Below are 23,019 nucleotides of genomic sequence, written 5' to 3'. Positions count from 1 at the left end.
GTCTCGATCTTTGTCTATCGCGAAACAGGTTCGATAGTATGCGTAGCACCTTGATGCAGTCGTTCTGCACGATACGTAGAATACCTAAGATCCTTGTCCTCGTATCTCGTGCCATCGAACAGCCATGGATCGAGCAGCCGGCTGGAATGACGTGTAGCACGCATAAAGTATTCCTCGGAGGCAATCCATTTCGAAACTGAGTTACGGCTGCTACGTGGTCCAGGTAGGCGTCGATACGTCCGCGAGGACGTCCGCGAAATTATGCACGGGGACAGAGAGGGCTGGCTGATTCCATTTGAATTTTCCCTGCCGCGGAACATGGTGCTCAGGAACATGGCTCTGATGCAGCGAAAGGATATCTTAGGTATATGGTATCTTACTTTTGCTGAACTGCTATGTTACATTAAGCTTAGGGGTTGGAATCACGAAAAAACGAAGAAGTTAAAATTGCAACATTATCGTCTTAGCGAAAATTTGTCGTCTATTGGAACTGATTTATCTTAATGGTAAAAACTCGAGATAATATTTATCTTCAGTGATTTCGGGATTGGAAATATTTGACTGTGGTAATGTTAAGATTAGAAATATCCATTTTTATTGATTTTACAATGCAATAGCTTATTGCTATTTAAACAACAAATCTCTTTGCTTATTCTTACTGTAAAACTCACTTAATCAGAGTATAATTTTCATATTACAAAATATAATATTAAATTCGTTGAATCTTCTTTCCTTATTAATAAGTTTCAAAATATTACCTAAGTATTTTTTCAATAAAGATGTTTCGTGGCGTTCTATATTTTCTCCTCGCCCTCCGGTTAATCTTTTCAGTTTATTAATCAGAATTGGCCATAAAATTAATAACATTCAAAAAGTGGTACAAGTCCATTTTTATTAAAAAAAAGTTGAGAATATTATTATGAATTTTCAGCTTATTACGAGTATACATAGCGATGTGTCTTAATGTGTGGAGACATACAGATTTTTATGTTGAAATGTAACCACAGTTTTCTCAAATTAAAAATTATTTTCCCACTGGGTCCCTGAATTGCTTTCACAGCAATTCTTCGTGAATCCCCAAAAATTTATGATCAGTTCTAACGCTCAGTTAGAATCGCGTGTACAGATAGATTAATCACACAAGGACGAAGTTAAATAGTATCGACGTAAAAATATAGAAAAGAGTCCTGAAGACTCTCAAATGGACCAGCTCGATCATCAATGATGCAGTTAAAGGAGATACATGGCGACATAGGCAGTCACGATGCTCGTCCTTAGGGGTCGATTTCGTCCTGGTGAACAGGACATCGTCGAACGAATAATCACTTTTCCAAAAGTATCCTCCTGTACGTTGCCAATCGTCCATACTGCCGCGTAATCATTTATTCAAGATCGGTAATGAATCGAGCTCCCTCGGGAACGTCGTCATCGCCTACGTATTCCGGCATCTATAGGTAGACCTATTCCTCGGTTGTTTTACTGGTTCTACGCCATTCCTCGGGGACCTTCGAACGTGACAACGATTTTTGAAACAATTTTCCTTTTAAAAATGCTATTTCTGAAGCATTTTATGCGATCTTTTCACGCTTGTATCTGTGTAGGTGATACGAGTTCACGTTATTACAAGTTGAAGCGTCTCTGAACGGGTTTTATTAACATAATAACTGTTAACAATGGCCATTTAAAAAATATTGTATTTTTTAGAACTGAAGTATTTTCATGTAGGCCAATTATTAATGATTCTAGGGGGAAAAGAGAATTTCTTGAATTTATTTAAATTAGAAGTAATATATGTTATACAAATAAAGAATATCGCATATATCTAAAAGCAGATACGTAAAAATGTCTATCTTTGATTTAATTTAGAGATTTCCATGAGATTTTCTATCTTAAAATTGAGGTAAAATTACACATTGTAGACCAGTTACACTTGTACAGCTCGAAAGAAGAATAGTACAAGTGAGAAAATCTTTAATTTGAGAAAACTGCGAGTAAGGTTACAGAAATTTGTACGCTTTCAAACGTTAAAATACTTTAAACGAATTCATTATAAAATTCATCAGAAGATTTATAATAAAATTTTTTAAATGACTACCCGTGTGCCATCGTGTATCGTTTCACACATTCATCACCACTTTACATGAAACGCGCTTTACCATTGAATCATTCAATTGGCCAATAAACATATAAACTGCAAGATTTATAAGCAGAATTTCATAACCATTCCATCAACATCATCAAAATCAAGATAAGAATTTAAAAATACTTTTAGTTTCATCCTCCCAGTTTCATGAAGAATAGCACTCACAAATAAAACGGAGCTTCGATATGGGGTAGAATTATTTATTGGCACGTCTTAATCGAGAGTCAAGAAACGTGGATGGTGGTTGAAAAGAGGCAAGAGTGTTCGATGTTTAAATTCAAGCCGAGCCAGGTAAGAATTCGATCGATCTTAGAGTCTATTGAGTCAGTCGAAGCGAAGACGCCTGATGGATCGCGTCGAGACGTGCGACATGCCCCTTTCTCCTTTGCGAAAGCGGACTACCATTTATTTTATTCTTCGTGCCCTGTTGCAGGGCTATTTGTTTAAAGTCTGTCGAACCAACAGAGAGGTTCTGGTCGTTATTAGAAAAGTATACTGACAAATGGAACGGACTACTGACAGGCTGTCGCAGCGACTTCGTCAAAACGGAACTCTTTTATTCCTTGTAGGTAAATTGCGGATTTTTATGCATTTATAGAAGATTAAATGGTACAGAATGTATAAAATGCAAATAATATATAAAAATATACAGATTTACGACAGTGCATGGACATTTTTAGAAATTATAAGAATAAATTTCGATTTTTTATATAAATTTGTATTTTTACGAATATAGAATAAATCTATTTTAAACATTCTAACGAGTAGTTGTATAATAAAAATTTACAAGTTGATAATAATATTTAGCGAATAAAATAAATCTATATATAGATTTAACTTTTAAGTCGTATTCGTAAAAATATAATTTTACACAAAAATACTTACATTTGTAATGATATAATATAGAAAAATAGAAGCCAAAATGTATAGGTAGAAGAAAGTTACACGATGTCAGAGTATACAGGGAAAAGCAGGCGTGGAATTAGCGCGTGCCATGCAATAGGACAAATTGGATAAAACGTGAGGTGTAATCTCCTCCTCAAAAATTCCATTAACTGTACGCTCGAACAACATAACACACGTAATAATTACGAATTGACGTTTTTTAATTGGCAACGAAGTACAACCGCTTGACTGACGAGAAAATCCTCGAACGTAAGCAGGATTATGTCCATTTCGTGAAAAATGAAATTTCGTTGAAGCAACTATTGTTTTCACTATTCTATTTACATGTGAAATATTCGTACGTGTACAAACCTAGTCCATAACAATGCTGTTCGAAACCAATTTAAATAAAATGTGAAAGTGATTAACTCCGCGTTTCTATTCCAAGCCCTTTTCCGGAGATAAATATGTACACAAGAGAAAAGATTTACAAAACATAAAGAATCCGAATCACCACGAACGATACGGAAAGGTAAATAAGAAGATCAAAGCAGGTAAGTAAAGGAAAATAAGAAGACCAAACCAGGTAAGGAAATGTAAGAAAGGTAAGTAAATACACGTAGCATTCTCCAACAGATCATATTCTCCTAATATCAAATTCTACATTTCGAAAAAATAACAAACCAAATCCAACGCAGAACGAAGACCATTTGTAATATTCCTTTCACAATATGTTCAAGTGATACAAGGCACTTTGAAACATCTACACCGAGATTCTTAGAATACGCGTCGTATAGGAGGAACCATTTTTCGGCGGGATTCCGCATGAAACCTCTTCTTACATATCATAATTTCCTGATGTATAGAGAGTTCAGAAAGAACGAAAATCCGATACTGACCGGAAAATGTACAGAGCAATAATCTTCGTATTCGCGTCGTATGGGAAGTACCATTTTTCGGAGGGTTTACGCGTGAAACCTGTTGTTACATAACATTATTTCCTGCTGTATAGAGAGTTGAGAAAGAACGAAAATCCGAAAATGCCCGAAAAATGTGCAAGTTCATTCCTATGGGCCTTCCATGGGAGGAACCATTTTCCGACAGGATTCCGCGTGCAATGTGTTATAGCATTTCATAATTTCCTGCTGTATTAAGAATTCAGAAAGATCAAAAAATTCGATACTGGCAGGAAAACTTGCAAACAAGATTCTTCGTATGCGCGTCGTGTGGGAAGTACCATTTTTCGGAGGGTTTACGTGTGAAATCTGTTGTTACATAACATTATTTCCTGCTGTATAGAGCGTTCCGAATGAACAGGAAATCCGAAAATGCCCGAAAAATGTGCAATCACGTTCCGTCGTGTGGGCGTTGCATGGGAGGAACCATTTTCCGGTGGGTTTCCAAGTGAAACCTGTTTTTACCTGTTATAAATTCCTGCTGTATAGAGATTTCGGAAAGATCGAATAATCCGGAAAATGTGCCGGAAAATGTACAAACAAGTTCCATCGTATGGGCCTTCCATAGAAAGAACCATTTTACGGCGGGTTTCCGTGTGAAACCTGTTCTTGCATGTCATAACTTCCTGCTGTATTGATATTTTAGAATGATCGAAAAATTCGATATTGGCTGGAAAATTTGCAAGCAATATTCTTTGTATGTGCGTTACATGGGAGGACCCGTCTGCCGGCGGAATTCCGCGTGATACCTGTTCTTACATATCATAATTTCCTTCTGTATAGAGCGTTCCTAATGAACGAAAAAGCCGATATGGGGCGGAAAATGTACAGAACAATTTACTTCGTATGCGCGAACAATGGGAAATACCCTTTTTCGGAGCTTTCCCGCGTGAAACCTGTTCTTACATATCATAAATTCCTGCTATAAGGCCTGTAGAGAAAGGACGAAAAAGCCGAGGCTGGCCGGCAATTTGCAGAACAAGATTCTTTGTTTGCGCGTCAAATGGGAAGTACCATTTTATAACAGGGTTTATGCATGATACCTGTTCTTCATAACATAATTTCCTGCTATAGAGCCTGTACAGAAAAAACGGAAAAGCCGTTACGGGCCGGAAAATGTACAGAACAAGATTCTTCGAATGGGCGTTCTGTGGGAAGTACCATTTTTCGGAGGAGCTCCGCCTGAGACCTGCTCTTACATATCATAGTATCCTGCTAAAAGGCCCATTCAGAAGGGATGAACGAGCCGAAACAGGTCGGAAAATGTGCCGGCAGGATTCTTGGTATGGGCGTTGTATGGGAGAAACCATTTTGCTGCAGGTTACCGCGTGAAACCTGTTCTTACATATCATAATTTCCTGCTATGAAGCCCATCTAGAAATAGCGAAAAAGCCGAGGCTGGCCGGAAAATGTACAGAACAAGATTCTTGGAATGGGCGTCGTGTGGGAAGTACCATTTTTCGGCGGAGTTTCGCCTGAAACACTTTCTTACATATCATAGTTTCCTGCTATAAGGCCAATCCAGAAGGAACGAACGAGCTGACACATGTTGGTAAACGTGCAGATAAGTTTCTTGGTGTGGGCGTCATATGGGAAAAACCATTTTTCGACTGTTTTCCGCGTGAACCAGTTCTTACATATCATAATTTCCTGCTATGAAGCCCATCTAGAAATAGCGAAAAAGCCGAGGCTGGCCGGAAAATGTACAGAACAAGATTCTTGGAATGGGCGTTGTGTGGGAAGTACCATTTTTCGGTGGAGTCCCGCCTGAAATACGGTCTTACATATCATAGTCTCCTGCTAAAAGGCCCATTCAGAAGGGACGAACGAGCCGAAACAGGTCGGAAAATGTGCAGGCAGGATTCTTGGTATGGGCGTTGTATGGGAAAAACCATTTTGCGGCAGATTACCGCGTGAAACCTGTTCTTACATATCATAAATTCTTGCTATAAGGCCTGTAGAGAAAGGACGAAATAGCCGAGGCTGGCCGGCAATTTGCAGAACAAGATTCTTTGTTTGCGCGTCAAATGGGAAGTACCATTTTATAACAGGGTTTATGCGTGATACCTGTTCTTCATAACATAATTTCCTGCTATAGAGCCTGTACAGAAAAAATGGAAAAGCCGTTACGGGCCGGAAAGTGTACAGAATAAGATTCTTCGAATGGGCGTTCTGTGGGAAATAGCATTTTTCGGAGGAGTCCCGCCTGAAATACGCTCTTACATATCATAGGCTGGCCGGAAAATGTACAGAATAAGATTCTTCGAATGGGCGTTCTGTGGGAAGTACCATTTTTCGGAGGAGTTCCGCCTGAGACCTGCTCTTACATATCATAGTATCCTGCTATAAGGCCCATGCAGAAGGAACGAATTCTTTTTTTTTTTATTATTTATTTATTTACATTTTATAATTTGTCCAGTAGGGCATTTGGTAAAATATTATAGCTTAGTGATATAGCAATATAGCATGTGGATGGCTACCCCCAGTGGGATACCATCTTCGAATTTGATTGATTTATTTTTTTAGTGTGGTGAATGTTTGTATGTTAGGTTACGTCCTTTTTGAGATCTGTTGGGTGTTTCCTTTTTAATCTTCTTTTTGTGTTTGATGCGCCGACCGTTTCTGCTGCCAGCCGGTTCGGGTGCGTTGCTATTCTTTCTCTGTACCTTCTTGCACATCTGTTAATCTCCTCCTTGACCGTTGGTATTCCCAGGTCTTCCCGAATGTCCTCGTTTCTAACGTACCATGGCGCGTTTACTATTGTTCTGAGTATTTTAGATTGCATTGCCACTATTTTTGTTATATGGCTCATTGCTGCTGTTCCCCATAGTGCTATTCCGTATGTCCAAATTGGTTTCATGACCATTTTATATATTTTTAGTTTGTTTTCTATGCTTAGTTTGGATTTTCGACTTGTTAGCCAATACATTTAGAAGGACGAATGAGCCGAAACAGGCCGGAAAATGTACAGAAAAATAAATCTTCGTATTCGCCTCGTATGTGAAGTACCGTTTTTCCGGGCTTTTCCGCGTGAAACCTGTTCTTACATATCATAGTTTCCTGCTACAAGGCCCATCCAGAAGGAACGAATGAGCCGAAACAGCTTGGAAAATGTACAAGACAAGATCCTTCCTATAGGCGTCGTATGGGAAGTACCATTTTTCGGAGGGTCTGCGCGTGAAACCTGTTCTTACATATCATAGGCTGGCCGGAAAATGTACGGAACAAGATTCTTCGAATGAGCGTTGTGTGGGAAGTACCATTTTTCGGAGGAGTTCCGCTTGCGACCTGCCCTTACATATCATAGTTTCCTGCTACAAGGACCATCCAGAAGGAACAAACGAACCGAAATAGGTCGGAAAATGTACAGAACAAGATTCTTCCTATGGGCGTCGTGTGGGAAGTACCATTTTTAGGAGGGTTTGCGCGTGAAACCTGCTCTTTCATATCATAATTTCCTGCTCTAAGGTCTATACAGAAAGGACGAAAAAGCTGAGACTGGCTGGCAATTTGCAAATCAAGACTCTTCGTTGCGCGTCGAATGTTAAGTACCATTTTTAGGAGGGTTTACGCGTGAAACCTGTTCTTCATAACACAATTTCCTGCTATGGGGCCTGTACAGGAAGGGCGAAAAGCCATTACGGGATGGAAATTGAAAGGAACAATATTCTTCGTATGCAAGAACAATGGGAAACACCTTTTTTCGGAGCTTTCCCGCGTGAAACATGTTCTTACATATCATAAATTCCTGTTATATGGCCTGTAGAGAAAGAACGAAAAAGCCGTTACGGGGCGGAAATTATACAGAACAATATTCTCGTATGCTCCTACAATGAGAAGTACCATTTTTCGGAGGAGTTTCGCCTGAAACCCGCTCTTACATGTCATAGGCTGGCCGGAAAATGTACAGAACAAGATTCATCGAATGTGCGTTCTGTGAGAAGTACCATTTTTCTGAGGGTTTGCGCGTGAATCCTGTTCTTTCATATCATAATTTCCTTCTGTATAGAGCGTTTCGAATGAACGGGAAATCCGAAAATGCCCGAAAAATGTGCAATCAAGTTCCGCCATATGGGAGGAACCATTTTCTGGCGGGTTTCCGCTTGAAACCTGTTCTTGCATGTCATAACCTCCTGTTATAAGGCCCGTCCAGAAACAGCGAAAATGCCGATACGAGGCGGAAAATGAACAGAACAATATTCTTCGTTTGCGCCTCCAATGGGAGGTGCCATTTTCCGGAGAAGCTCCGCCTGAAACTAGCTCTTACAAAGCATAGTTTCCTGCTATAAGGCCAATCCAGAAGGAACGAACGAGCTGACACAGGTTGGTAAATGTGCAGAGAAGTTTTTTGGTGTGGGCGTCGTATGGGAAAAACCATTTTTCCGCAGTTTTCCGCGTGAACCAGTTCTTACATATCATAATTTCCTGCTATGAAGCCCATCTAGAAATAGCGAAAAAGCCGAGGCTGGCCGGGAAATGTACAGAACATATTCTGTGTATGCGCGTCCATTGGGAAGTACCATTTTTCGGTGGAGTCCCGCCTGAAACTTGCTCTTACATATCATAGTTTCCTGCTATAAGGCCCATTCAGGAGGGATGAACGAGCCGAAACAGGTCGGAAAATGTGCCGGCAGGATTCTTGGTATGGGCGTTGTATGGGAGAAACCATTTTGCTGCAGGTTACCGCGTGAAACCTGTTCTTACATATCATAATTTCCTGCTATGAAGCCCATCTAGAAATAGCGAAAAAGCCGAGGCTGGCCGGAAAATGTACAGAACAAGATTCTTGGAATGGGCGTCGTGTGGGAAGTACCATTTTTCGGCGGAGTTTCGCCTGAAACACTTTCTTACATATCATAGTTTCCTGCTATAAGGCCAATCCAGAAGGAACGAACGAGCTGACACATGTTGGTAAACGTGCAGATAAGTTTCTTGGTGTGGGCGTCATATGGGAAAAACCATTTTGCGACTGTTTTCCGCGTGAACCAGTTCTTACATATCATAATTTCCTGCTATGAAGCCCATCTAGAAATAGCGAAAAAGCCGAGGCTGGCCGGAAAATGTACAGAACAAGATTCTTGGAATGGGCGTCGTGTGGGAAGTACCATTTTTCGGCGGAGTTTCGCCTGAAACACTTTCTTACATATCATAGTTTCCTGCTATAAGGCCAATCCAGAAGGAACGAACGAGCTGACACATGTTGGTAAACGTGCAGATAAGTTTCTTGGTGTGGGCGTCATATGGGAAAAACCATTTTGCGACTGTTTTCCGCGTGAACCAGTTCTTACATATCATAATTTCCTGCTATGAAGCCCATCTAGAAATAGCGAAAAAGCCGAGGCTGGCCGGAAAATGTACAGAACAAGATTCTTGGAATGGGCGTCGTGTGGGAAGTACCATTTTTCGGCGGAGTTTCGCCTGAAACACTTTCTTACATATCATAGTTTCCTGCTATAAGGCCAATCCAGAAGGAACGAACGAGCTGACACATGTTGGTAAACGTGCAGATAAGTTTCTTGGTGTGGGCGTCATATGGGAAAAACCATTTTGCGACTGTTTTCCGCGTGAACCAGTTCTTACATATCATAATTTCCTGCTATGAAGCCCATCTAGAAATAGCGAAAAAGCCGAGGCTGGCCGGAAAATGTACAGAACAAGATTCTTGGAATGGGCATCGCGTGGGAAGTACCATTTTTCGGCGGAGTTTCGCCTGAAACACTTTCTTACATATCATAGTTTCCTGCTATAAGGCCAATCCAGAAGGAACGAACGAGCTGACACATGTTGGTAAACGTGCAGACAAGTTTCTTGGTGTGGGCGTCATATGGGAAAAACCATTTTTCGACTGTTTTCCGCGTGAACCAGTTCTTACATATCATAATTTCCTGCTATGAAGCCCATCTAGAAATAGCGAAAAAGCCGAGGCTGGCCGGAAAATGTACAGAACAAGATTCTTGGTATGGGCGTCGTGTGGGAAGTACCATTTTTCGGCGGAGTTTCGCCTGAAACACTTTCTTACATATCATAGTTTCCTGCTAAAAGGCCCATTCAGAAGGGATGAACGAGCGGAAAAACGTCGGAAAATGTACAAAACAAGATTCTTCCTATGGGCGTCGTGTGGAAAGTACCATTTTTTCGAGCGTTTGCGCGTGAAACCTGTTCTTACATATTATAATTTCCTGTTACAAGGCCCGTCTAGAAGAAACGAATGAGCCGAAACAGGTTGGAAAATGTACAAAACAAGATTCTTCCTATAGGCGTCATATGGGAAGTACCATTTTTCTGAGGATTTGCGCGTGAATCCTGTTCTTACATATCATAATTTCCTTCTGTATAGAGCGTTTCGAATGAACGGGAAATCCGAAAATGCCCGAAAAATGTGCAATCAAGTTTCGCCATATGGGCGTTGCATGGGTGGAACCATTTTCTGGCGGGTTTCCGCTTGAAACCTGTTCTTGCATGTCATAACCTCCTGTTATAAGGCCCGTCCAGAAAGAGCGAAAATGCCGGTACGAGGCGGAAAATGTACAGAGCAATATTCTTCGTTTGTGCCTCCAATGGGAGGTGCCATTTTCCGGAGAAGCTCCGCCTGAAACTAGCTCTTACAAAGCATAGTTTCCTGCTATAAGGCCAATCCAGAAGGAACGAACGAGCTGACACAGGTTGGTAAATGTGCAGAGAAGTTTTTTGGTGTGGGTGTCGTATGGGAAAAACCATTTTTCCGCAGTTTTCCGCGTGAACCAGTTCTTACATATCATAATTTCCTGCTATGAAACCCATCTAGAAATAGCGAAAAAGCCGAGGCTGGCCGGGAAATGTACAGAACAAGATTCTTGGAATGGGCGTCGCGTGGGAAGTACCATTTTTCGGCGGAGTTTCGCCTGAAACACTTTCTTACATATCATAGTTTCCTGCTATAAGGCCAATCCAGAAGGAACGAACGAGCTGACACATGTTGGTAAACGTGCAGACAAGTTTCTTGGTGTGGGCGTCATATGGGAAAAACCATTTTTCGACTGTTTTCCGCGTGAACCAGTTCTTACATATCATAATTTCCTGCTATGAAGCCCATCTAGAAATAGCGAAAAAGCCGAGGCTGGCCGGAAAATGTACAGAACATATTCTGTGTGTGCGCGTCCATTGGGAAGTACCATTTTTCGGTGGAGTCCCGCCTGAAACTTGCTCTTATATATCATAGTTTCCTGCTATAAGGCCCATTCAGAAGGGATGAACGAGCCGAAACAGGTCGGAAAATAATTCTTGGTATGGGCGTTGTATGGGAAAAACCATTTACGGCAGGTTACTGCGTGAAACCTGTTCTTACACATCTTAACTTCCTGCTATGAGGCCCGATCAGAAAGGACGCAAAAGCCGAAATTGAACGGAAAATGTACAGTACAATATTCTTCGTTTACACGTACTGTGGGAAGGATTTCCGCGCGCTACTTGCTCTTACACATCATGTTCTCCTTATGGGAAGGTCGAATTTCGAATTACGGGATTGTGCCAATCCTTTTCGTCATAAAATACCATCGTAATGTGGCTGTGTGTTTTTACGCAAATTCATATTTTTGTTACTCGTATGTATAATTAATTAGATTTGCCTCAGCCATTAAACAATTATGGTGCGTTCTAAATACTTTATGTCCTTTTGTATGTTTTATGTATTCCATGCAATTTTGTATCTTCAATTTTCACATATAAGTTCGCATTCTGATAATCCCATTAAATGTCACCATTCATTGCACTGCCCAGTCACTTAGTCTCATTTCGATATCACAAGATTTTCTTCAAGATGGTGGAAATTATTGGTACGCGCGGTCACCGCTATTGATTGTTTTACTGTTTGACATATCCTTCGCGATGTCGTTTTCGCGCTTTGGTATATCACTCAGGGATGTCAAGATCCGGACAGGTTACGACGTTCTCCGGTTTCCACCAATTTGGTGACACTGTCGCTGTAGTCTTGCTATGCTCTGCTCAAGTTATTGCGAGGTAACGCGTGAAACGAGGCAGTAAATAATATGGAAAACCAGGCTGGGATGTGCCGCGACATCCGGGTGAACGCGCTTGAATACGTTTCCGGAGGACCGAGATACGCGAAATAAAAGTATCAGGTGCGGAGATGGTGATAAACCTGTGGCTATGGGTTGGGTCGTGTACGAGTGTAAGCAAAAGAGGGAAGAGTAGGTGATTCCTGGGTATGCAGAGGATGACCCGAGATGTTATATTTCAAAGTGGGGCGTCCTCCGAGGAGCCGTGAATACCTTAATAGTTATAAGATGTATTCGCATGCGGCTGCTATACACCAGTTGTCCCCTCTAAACGTATTCGAACGTTCCAGTCATCTCCAGCGCGAAACGATGCGGCCCTGGACAGCCGTTTTCCAGTTGGGGATATGACGAGGACCGAGGTACAACTTTCGTAGAAGACGATGCACTGGCTGTATCCCGGTTATGCCGAGGAAAATTGCAGGAATACTCGAAATTGGCGCAGCGAGAGTATCCACGTCGTGCAATAGAATTACGCTCGTCCTGCTACTTGCTCGAAATGTCTGGTTTTCAGGGCAATCTTCTTGATGTTCGATGCAGATCGTTGGGTCTCTGTATCTGTTGCACCAAGAAGGAGGTGAAACCGAGGAAAGAGTTAAAATTCTTGTGTTAAACTTTTCTAACTAAATTGTGTTTTTGTTTAAATAAAGAATTGGAACTGCTTTTGTTAAGTCGATTTTTTAATTGAAGGAAACAGCGTGTTCTTTATTACAGATGAATTTATTAAGTTCAGGTAATGATCATTGTCTTTTACTTTTTAGTTACGTTTGTTTAAAATATATTTATGAATATAAAATATATAGTGAAGAGTAGTTTGCACAATAGTTTAACAATTAAATAACGTTTTATCATTTTTGTACAATATTATAGATTAACATCGTAAATGGGATAATCAGATGGCTTTAGCGTGTAGAATTTTGCCTTCTTTATTACTAATTTTCTAACTGTTATGCGCGAGAGTTTATTAGTAGTGTTAATTTGTTGTAATAACAGTGTTTGTTATACACTTAAACGAAACTTTATCTCCTAGTAACAAAGTCAGTAAAAGCAAGATACCCCTATTATATATTCTAAACCAAGAGAATATATGAAAAGATTCGACTCTTAAAAAATTTAAATACACTTAAACCTTTTCCAAATTCATAGAATAAACCACAAAAAAGAAACGACAAACCGCGCAGACACAATAAAAAATCCAGCGTTAGCACATGAATCGAGAGAGACCGTAGCTGGGACATTGGAGGAAGATTCCCGGCGTACCTGTCCGGAGGAAATGAACAGGCTTCATAAATCTGGCCAACGATACGGTGCTCCCGGTAATCACGTCATTACGTGAACAACCGAACGAATGCGCTCACGGACAGCATCTCGCGCTATTTAATAATGAGAGGCTCTCTATTACTCAATGCCTATTAGAGAGGGGATGAAACCAGCGAATGGGAGGTACAGATAATAAGGGGGAAAGAGAGAGAAGACGAGGGTTGGCTTTCGGTTCCACTCGGTTCACGGTGCAATCGGTTAATCACCGTTCTCTCATCCCCATTTCTGAGACACGATTTAAGCGGGCGGCATGTTCCAGCTACCCCCGCGAGTCCCCATATCAATTAATCTTACCCAGAATGCAATAACTGTCCAATCTGCCCCCGTGGCTGCGTCATGGTGTCGCGCAGTCAGTGCTGTAACGTTGCTCCTTTCTCCTTTCGCCCTATTCAACCCCGTCTGTATTTCCACTCGCTCGTTTTTCCTTCTCCATTCTCGACAGACGATGTCCTTTCTACTCTTGCGTGTTGCCGCGCGAAACTCGTGAAAAGGCCCTCGACGACGAGAAACGAGAGAGAGAGAGAGAAAGAGACAGTTTCTGGGAAAATCTCACGTCCGAACGGTGCTTCCCTCGCGTAGGTATATACATTTTCTGGGATGTGAAATAATGAGAGGTGTACGGAGACAGAGAAGGAGAGATAGGTTTGTTGGAAGAATAGAAGGGAAGAGAAAAAGGTAGGGTCGAGGAAACTCGACGAACGAAACTCGACGGAAAACATATTGGGCCGTTAAGGGGTTCGCCGTTAAGGGTAGTCTGCTTAATTGGCACGGCCGTTTAACCCTGAATTACACCCGGCGAATCGCGCGGCCTGAAACGAGTCTGATCCGAAGCAGCCAGATTCTCTTGGTCAATGATTAATTCGACGTTTGATCGTTCTCCCTCGTTACTTCGTTACAGGTTAATGCATTCACTAACCACCCATAAATTTGTATTGTTTTTGTTAGAAGAGATGAATTTATTTTGAGTAATAATGTGCTGTCTACTGCTTTCTTTATCTACGAGCTTTTATCGAAACGTACAAGAATTAAAATGCAACAACTGTGTCAGTAGTACTTTTTAAGTAATTGAAATGGCGCAACATATGCGCCGATAACAGCGAGTGTACTGAACTGTTTAACGCTGACAATTTATCGCGCGTGATGATTGGAAATAATAAATTGTCACGAATTACTTTAAAAAGTTGACTTTTGGAAGAATTGGAAGTCGATCGTCGATAAAACAAAAATGATAGAGAATAGAAAATGAAATTAAGATATCTATCACGTGCCGATTTACCACGTATGATAATCGAGAGGAATATACTTTGGAAAATTATTATAGATACAAAAGATCCTTTTGTAGTCTAAATTCAGAATACTAGGGATAGTGAATACAAAATAAAAAAAAAGCTCGATCAATTTGAAATAAATCTTCTTTTTATTCGAATAACGGTGATATAAACTTTGCGTCAGAGTTGATTCAACGAATTGACTACGGGAAATAGAGTCAGCAAAGAAAGAAAGGGATTGATACGTATCACTGAGAAAGAATTACAAATGGTAACAGCATTTATTGTTAATAATAATAATATTAATAATAATAATGGCAATAATATTAATAGCGAATTCTCTAATTACAATAATTACATAATGATAGGAATGGTACAACAATAAAAACTTCAATAGCGTGAAGAGAGAAAGAATACAATTATTCTTCTTGGCGAGACTGAAAGAGGGATGATTCATACCCCTTCTTTTCCTTTCGATTACGATAAATCGTTTTCAAACGACGCTTCTTTCTTAAATCTCGTTTCTATTTATAATATTTATAGCCTCGATTCGTTTTGTGCTTTTTTCGTTTATTTATACTCGTATTTATATATGTATATATTTATACGCTTAGGCTAGGCGAGATACAATCTATGTGCTATTTACAAGTTCTTTTTTTGGTCACTGTTGCAACTTTGGAGTGGGTGATGCCCTTTCTCGAACGATAGGTGCTGAAGATATGCAAAATACAGTACGCAGCCCGTACTTTCTTACACGTTGTTCACTGTCGACGATCAAACGAGTTTTAATAAATTTACACAGTCGAATAAAATAAATTTCTCGTTACACTCTTTACAATACAGTACTATCATTCTTATACGCTACATTTAAAAATGTTTGCAAGTATCGTAGAATTCGATAAATTGTATTATTGGAAACAAACTCGTTTAATCGTCGGAATAAACGTTGCGTAAATGTCTACGTAATAAGAGAAGTAGAGAGAACGATTATCGATACTTAACGAACGATTTAACACGGAGTGTAGCAACGCTGAAAACAAAAAAATTTCTCGATGAATTTCACCTTTCGTCTTAAATAGAATCCACTAAAAATACCTAACGATTCTATGTGGAAACAGCGGAAACGATTTCACAAAACAACGTAGACGAATCGAGTAAGGTGTGTGTTTCGCTTAAGAAAAAGAATCGTCGAGGATCTAATCCCTTCCTATAATAGTACTTTCTTGCTCGAGCCGCGAGTAATGTGGAATGTACAGCTTTGGTAACAATTATGCGCGTATATCACTTTGCACACTTCGTCCCCAACCTGGAATAACGTATCGGAATGTACGGTTGCATTCCAGTCGGCGAGTCCTAACGCAGCTCTCGTTGAAGCCTCACACTCAATTGCACTCAAAAAAAAGAAAAAAAAAAAATAAAATAAAACGAACGTGTCGTTCATCGAATTTTTAAGTAATAAATACACGAGTTCGTTAAATGTACAGTTAATGCACACCCTTCTAGTGTATAAAGTTCTCTTGTAACTTCGACGACGAAGAAAAATGAGATCCGTCGCGTCGAAGACGTTTCGTCGATTGCACCATTTGGAAAGAATTCGATTAACATTCTTCAACCAGCTTCCTCTCAGAGGATAAAAGGTTTATAGTTTCTTTCTTTTGATTATCGTTAGAGAATTATTCACTGCATCATTGGTGGATTGCCGTTTGGTAAAGAGTTTTGACCAGGGATCGATGCGATCGATGGTCGTTGAGACGTGTTCAAATCGGCGTGCTGGGTCTCTCGATGCCTTCTCAGATCGACTTTTCGTTGGAAAGCTCGGCCACAGAGCTCGCAGGCGAACGGTTTGAAGCCCGTATGCTTCCTCGAATGCGTAATCAGGTTACTGCTTTGGGAAAACGCCTTGCCGCATACCTGGCACTTGTGCGGTTTCTCGCCTGTGACAGAAATATGAAAATGTTAATGAAAAATAATTTATATAAATGGTAAATTAGTATATTTCCACGTTAATTAGCAGAGAGCTTTCTTTGTTAACCAACCGTCGGTAGTTTCACTGATAACTTACTAATTTATAATTAGAGTAAATTGATAAGTGACAAGTTGTAAGTTATATACTTCTGTCACGCAATTTTGATTTTAAAATTTGAATTTCTAGTTTTATATCGTATGAAATAATCACTCTACGCGTAACTTACATAATTTTTTTATAGAACTTTACCTCTTTTACTATTAAATTTGTTACCTCGCAAATTTATTAATCTTGATAATTTCTAATATTCTAATTATCTACCAGAAAATCCAATTTCTGGAAATAATTTCATGGAGTGAACCTTTGACGCGATTCATGAAAGTATTGAAATATTTACCATAAAAGCTTTTGTGTGTATGTATGTTATGATTATCAACTACAATTTTTCTCTATTCTGTTATAATTTCTTCGTTTTTCCTTCGACGCCTTCTTTAAACCTAATAATGTTCCAATAAAACCGCCGAAAGAAGACATCTTTCACCCTATATCTTATTTCTGCAGTCCGAACAACCAGAAAAGTACTCCACTATAGTCATAAACAAGCCACTGTAAAACCCCTGAATCTCTAGATAAACCTAACCCCACCAAAACTTTATACACGTAGTGCAAGTCGATCGAAATCTCTCCAACGACAGGCTACGCTATTCACGTTTGCCTGGGCATTCTGGCGGTCAAGAGCGTTAATTCGGAAAGCAGAGGCTGACCCTTTAGTCGAGAGCACCTTGGCGATAGCGCGCGTACCATCGCCTACAAGTAGTACTAGCGAGGGAACGGAAGGTCGGGAAATACTCTTGGAGAAATTGTGGAGGTGTTCCACTGGGTGAGGGGGGTGGTATCAGGGATGCAGGGCACGCCCGGTCAAGATTTTCTCCCAAGCGAGAATCTCAGCCTCCCCGGCGGCGAGGCAAAGGGAAGAGATCGCAGTAGACATGGTGGGAGGGGGAACGTATAGGGGTGCAACCGGGAAGTTATGGTGGTGGGAGAACGTGCACAGTCGGTGGATGAAACGGGGTAGGGTAGCCGTTCGTTTCTCTCGTGGTAGCCGCGAGATCTGATTGGCGGCCGGGGGCGGCTCCAACCCCCGTGTTACCATGACTACCGGGGATAACCCCGGCGGTGGATCGCGAAAGAACGAGAAAGAGAGATCAAACGGCGGGGGTTGAGAACCGAGAAAGAGCTCGTCCAATGGAAAAAGGCTGGAAAAGAATGACAGAAAGAGAAAGAGGAATGATTTCGTGGAAGGAACGAGACATTCAATCGGATGGTTGAAAAAAAAGGCAAGGTAGAAGAAAGGAGGGAAGGTCTGTCGGAGGAAGAATTTCATGAACGGAGACAGAGGATAATACAATTGGAGGGGAAGGTAAGGGTGCAGGATCCGAGCAATGCGAACTATTCTGACGGAGGGCAGCACAGGCTCGTTAATGGACTCCCCTATTCCGGTTGCTACGTCCACTCCTCCGAGTTTGTCCGACAGATACAGGATGCACACACGCAAACGTGCGCACACAGCCTGGAGAGATCACTGTGAGGCGGTGGGTGGATCCATAAACAACTCGTTAGCCGAGCCTTCAATCTCGCCCCGCCGATACGACCGGCCCGTCGATCACCTTTGCGATTATACCTGATCGTTATCTTGATTTCTTTTCGGATAAACTGCGAGGCGTTTTGATTTTTGCCTAAATTCTCACGATACGATATGTTTCGGGTGGGAAACTCACAAGATGGAGAAACAGCTAGGAATTCTTTAGGATTTATCTAGATGTTTTACATTGAAGCGGGAGATTAGGATTGAAAGATATGACGAAAATTAAACATTCGGGTCGATGGGGATTCGTTAAACGATTAACGTCCAAATCTATAAGAAGAACAAATTCTTCAGAATTCTTTTAGACACGTAATTTTGCAAAATAAGGGAAGATTGAAGAAAAGGGGTAAAAATAGACAGGGCGGTAGAGATTTGATGAAATAATTAATTAATAACTAAATCTACAAGATGGAGAAATAGGTCATGACTCTCTAAGGTCTGTTCCAATAAAATAAGATAACATTATAAAATTAGGAAGAAAAATTACACGCAACCATAATTACATATAAATTTGAAAAAGAAAAATAGTCAAAGCTAGAGAATTTGCCTAACGAGAGAAAACGTCATCAAATAATGGGACTTTGAAATGGAGAAGAACCGCAATGATTCGGATACACTTAAAATCGAGATTCAAGGGAAGGTTCAGGGTTAAGGGTGAGTCGTCAAGGGCGTTTTGGTGGAATTCACCGGAGCCGGCGCTCGATGAAATTCCACGAAGTTCTCCGTGCCCGGATGAAACGGCAGAATGAATAGAATTTTCACGGCGTTAAGTGAGAAGCTGGAAAACCGGAGAGAAATGAAAGTGGAGAACGAAGTCTGAAAGTACCGTTTGGAATTTACGCGGCTGTAAAATCAAAAACTTTTCGTACCGAGGTTGCCTACTTGATATAAATCGGTTCCTCTCAAAGAATCTCACCAATCATTTATATTTATACTTGAAATATAACAGGAGAAAAACCAAACCTAACTTCGTTGCCGGCTAAATACATAGATAAATATACAACATACAAAAAACTACAAAATAATTTAAACTACAAAAATTCTACTCTTTAAGAAATTCTCAGGAAAATTCAATCTTCCAAATATTCGTTCAAGCGAATTTAGTTCTCCACGGAAAGCATCGAATGGAAGAATTCCCGGTAGTACGAAAGAGAAAGAGGAACGGGTCAAAAGAGAAAGAAAACGAAAACCTGGAAGCAGGGACGTCTCCGGGAATTTACGTGCTCGTAAAAATCAAGAACCGTCGGAGCTTTTGCACCGAGGTTGCCCTTTTCGTCTTCATCTCCCGGAGAAACCCACCCACCACCATGGCTCCGAAGCTTCGTCTACGACGTGAATGCACACCAATGCATTCTATGTTTCCCCTGGCCATTGCCTTTGGAGCACACCAACGACTACGAATCCGTATGTGGTTTGTCGTAACATCTAGCTCACGAGTGTTGAATACACCGATAGGAAACCATGTTACCGCTAAACAATACAACATGCAAACATTTCTTCATGCAACTACGTGGTTACAGAGACAAAGAGAGAGAGAGAGAGAGAGAGACAGCAGTAGAGATTCCGTGCTCTAGATTTTTTAAAAGACACGTCTCGAAACGAGAAAAGAGGAGAAGGGTATGGAAGAAAGTTGAAACTGAGAGCCCCTGAGGTTTAAGACGCCATTACACCCCTGGGCTGTCGGCCGACGCCCCTAAAACTATATTAAACTCCCGGAAATCTTGCGAGGGTCCTCTCTCCTTCGCTAATTCCCTCCCTACTTCTGCGTTCCTTCTGCCTGCCCCTACAGCAGTGCCCACTAGAAACATCATCCCTCGTGATCTTTCAACCCTCTGTTTCGCCCGGAGGAACTCTCGAGAGCGGAAAACCAAGACGGTAGTTTGATCGCTTCCGCCATCGGGACGACCAACTTTTCGATCGTCTCGTTGTTGAATGGACTTGTTTTGACGACGCGTCCATGAAACGGGGATATTTCTTCTTCCTTCTCGAGGTACTCGTCGATAGGATAAATGTGAAGGAGGGAAGTTTTGGGAGATTCGACTAACACATTTTGGAGATTTTGTTCTTTGTGACCAAATATAATAGGAGATGCAAAGGATATTAAAGTGCATAATGGTGTAATAGAGATTTTGTTTCTTGCTATTTTCAGATAGCAAATTAGTTTGATTGTTAGTAAAGAGAGTGTAAATTTTTATAAAATCCGAGTAAAGAATTGGAAGCTAGATCGAGACTTGTTTCATTCTTTAAATATCGTAAAGAGTACTTCGTTTAGGATATTTTATATAATTTTACACATTATGCACATTCTGCATAATTCACATTTAAATACCTAATGAGTTAATAAAATAAGATATAAAATAAACGATTATGTATAATACATCATTTCAGAAACTACAGAATATATTCTTCCAGTAACGTCGATCAATACTTCACGCAAGAAATCTATTCCTTTTTCGCAACAATACACTAATAATACAAGACTATTATAGTGAACGATAAAAGAATTTGAAACCTTTGTTATGTTAGAAAAATATTCAAATTTTAGTCTACGTTTAAATTATACAGAAGAATTATTTTAAGATGATCTTTAAATTACAGGAGGGAAAATACAATACTAGTCTTTACGTCACATGTTTTGACAAATTTGTCATGTTCATAAAATATTTTAAATATTTGAGAGAAATTATTTCTCACGGCAGAATTATTTTCATGATTCTGCTTAAATTTGAAGAGAAGAAACGAGGCGAGTGGCGCGGAGGAGTGGCCAGAAAAGAGAGACGAAGGTGAACCGGACTCTGGCTGAGGCATTGATTTCCTCTCGTCTTCATCGACCACGTTCCGACCCTCTGGGGGCGTCCCTACCCTCTAACTGAAATCCTCGCGAGAGACGAGAGAAAGAAAATCGAAGGAAAGTACCATATCTCATATTTCATATCGGGGGGCAGCATGGATTTTCTTGCGCGTCTGCAAAGCTTCGCGTAAGCGTTACCCAGCGATGTCAAGCGAATCTTTTCCCAGCTAGAGCTCTGTTTCTGTCACAAGGAACAAGGGAAAAGAATCCAGGTGCTTTCAATCGGAATCCCCGTCCATGTTTTATTTCGATCGAATAATGGGATTTCTCGCGAGAATCTTCGAGATCCCCAAAGGATTCATCGTGGAAAATTATTGTGATAAATCTTGATATTTTATCGAATTATTGAAGAAACTGTGATGATATAGAATGTCAATTATCAAGGTCGGATTTGAGAAAAGTTTATGCCAGAAATAGAAAACGATATTATATAATGAATCATTAAACTTTCCTGGAATTTACTTGTATCTTGGTATAGCTGATCTTAGCTGATCACTGACTGACTGAAGCTAATTGGGTCTGGCTGATCTTCAATTATTCCTAGAACTATCTAGAAACTATCAAAATATCTGAATAACTAAACGACTACTTGAAGGGTTTCTCTCGAGTGCTCGAAGATTCCAAATCTTGGATAACAAAAACAGATTCTAAGGCTATTGACTCGTAATATTAATATTAATCCTGCTACAATGTTTGAATTTTTCTCATTCCAACAAATACAAAAATTTTATTGTTTGAAGTAAAATTTTAATAGAAAATTAAATCGAGCAATTATATCACGATCATTTGTTCATATTTATATGAAACAGAAACAATTCTTCTAACGACAGGAAAACTTCATTAGGTAGAAAATGATTCGAGGGCGCAGCGAGATTAATTATTGGAAGATATAAACTGATAATCCCATACATTATAATCGAAACCAAAATATTTATTCATTATCACCTTGTAGCAAATAATAAATACACGAAGATTATATTAAAAATTCATCATAAATCCATACGCACCCCATTTATTACCCCAAATCATAAAATCACTAACTATAAACTTTCATTTCCATCAACTAACTAAGGAAACCACCCTCAATGTCTATAAAAGTTCTTATTCTTGAACGATTCTATAGCTTCATCCATCCAGTAGCGTTTAGTCAACGAGTGATAGCAGTCCCATGGGTCAGTTGGATGCAACAACTCGGTTGTATTTACTATTTCACGCGTACATGAGTACTCTATGGCAGACCAGATGAAGTGACCAGCTAAAACGCCAACACGATACGAACGCGTTGTCGACGCAACTACATCAACGAGTACAAGAGTATATGTGTGTTTGCGTTTTACATGCCGCCACGTAACCGTCCATGCTACATCGTTTTCACTTGCTGATACGTATACAGGGTGGTCGCGTTGGTGAGTGGATGCAGGGCCACCAATGACAAGAGCACAGCCCTGGGAATTTGCAGCGGTCAGGCTGCAGCTGGAAATGTTTTGCACGGTACTGATATTCCGGCTTGACGACGAAATGCATGGTAAACACGAAAAAATCGTCGGCCGGCCCGGTTTCTGGGAATGAAAAATATCGTTGCTTCAACGACATCGAAAGCGTTTTAATTCTCGAAGATGGATGGATAAAATGTTTCTGGTGCATCGATATTTCCAATGAAAGATGTTGATTAACGAGCTATTGGAAATAATTAAGAAATATTGTAATCACCTTTGGGAGAAGAATTCAAAGATGAAATAATCCGACAGCTCCTGGACATCGAATGAGGATGTGGAAAAATTTCACTTTTTTAGCTATAACACCGTAATAAGTCTCATAAAAATGGAGAATTTCTTTCATTAAAAGATATTTTAATATTTTCATATCTAAACTATTTACCCAACTTGCATTAGTAATATGTAAAGTTTACTAAAATCATCAGCTATGCATATAAA

At 40.2% G+C, this 23,019-nt stretch overlaps 1 protein-coding gene across 3 annotated transcripts in view; it reads right to left on the bottom strand.

Annotated features, from left to right (window-relative positions):
• Positions 1-14,885: 14,885 nt before the first annotated feature.
• LOC117153195 (uncharacterized) overlaps positions 14,886-23,019 on the bottom strand; it is a 29,502-nt gene continuing 21,368 nt past the window's right edge. For all 3 annotated transcript variants that reach the window (XM_076622702.1, XM_033326974.2, XM_033326975.2), the window contains one exon: positions 14,886-16,557. In XM_076622702.1, the coding sequence (XP_076478817.1) occupies positions 16,301-16,557 (257 nt within the window). In that variant the 3' untranslated portion in view covers positions 14,886-16,300. The remainder of the gene's footprint in view (positions 16,558-23,019) is intronic.

This window comes from Bombus vancouverensis, chromosome 11 (genome assembly GCF_051014615.1).
Source record: "Bombus vancouverensis nearcticus chromosome 11, iyBomVanc1_principal, whole genome shotgun sequence".
NCBI classification, from domain to species: Eukaryota; Metazoa; Arthropoda; class Insecta; order Hymenoptera; family Apidae; genus Bombus; species Bombus vancouverensis.
The sequence above is the reverse complement of the archived record's forward strand: the minus strand, read 5'-3'. Positions and strand labels throughout refer to the sequence as shown.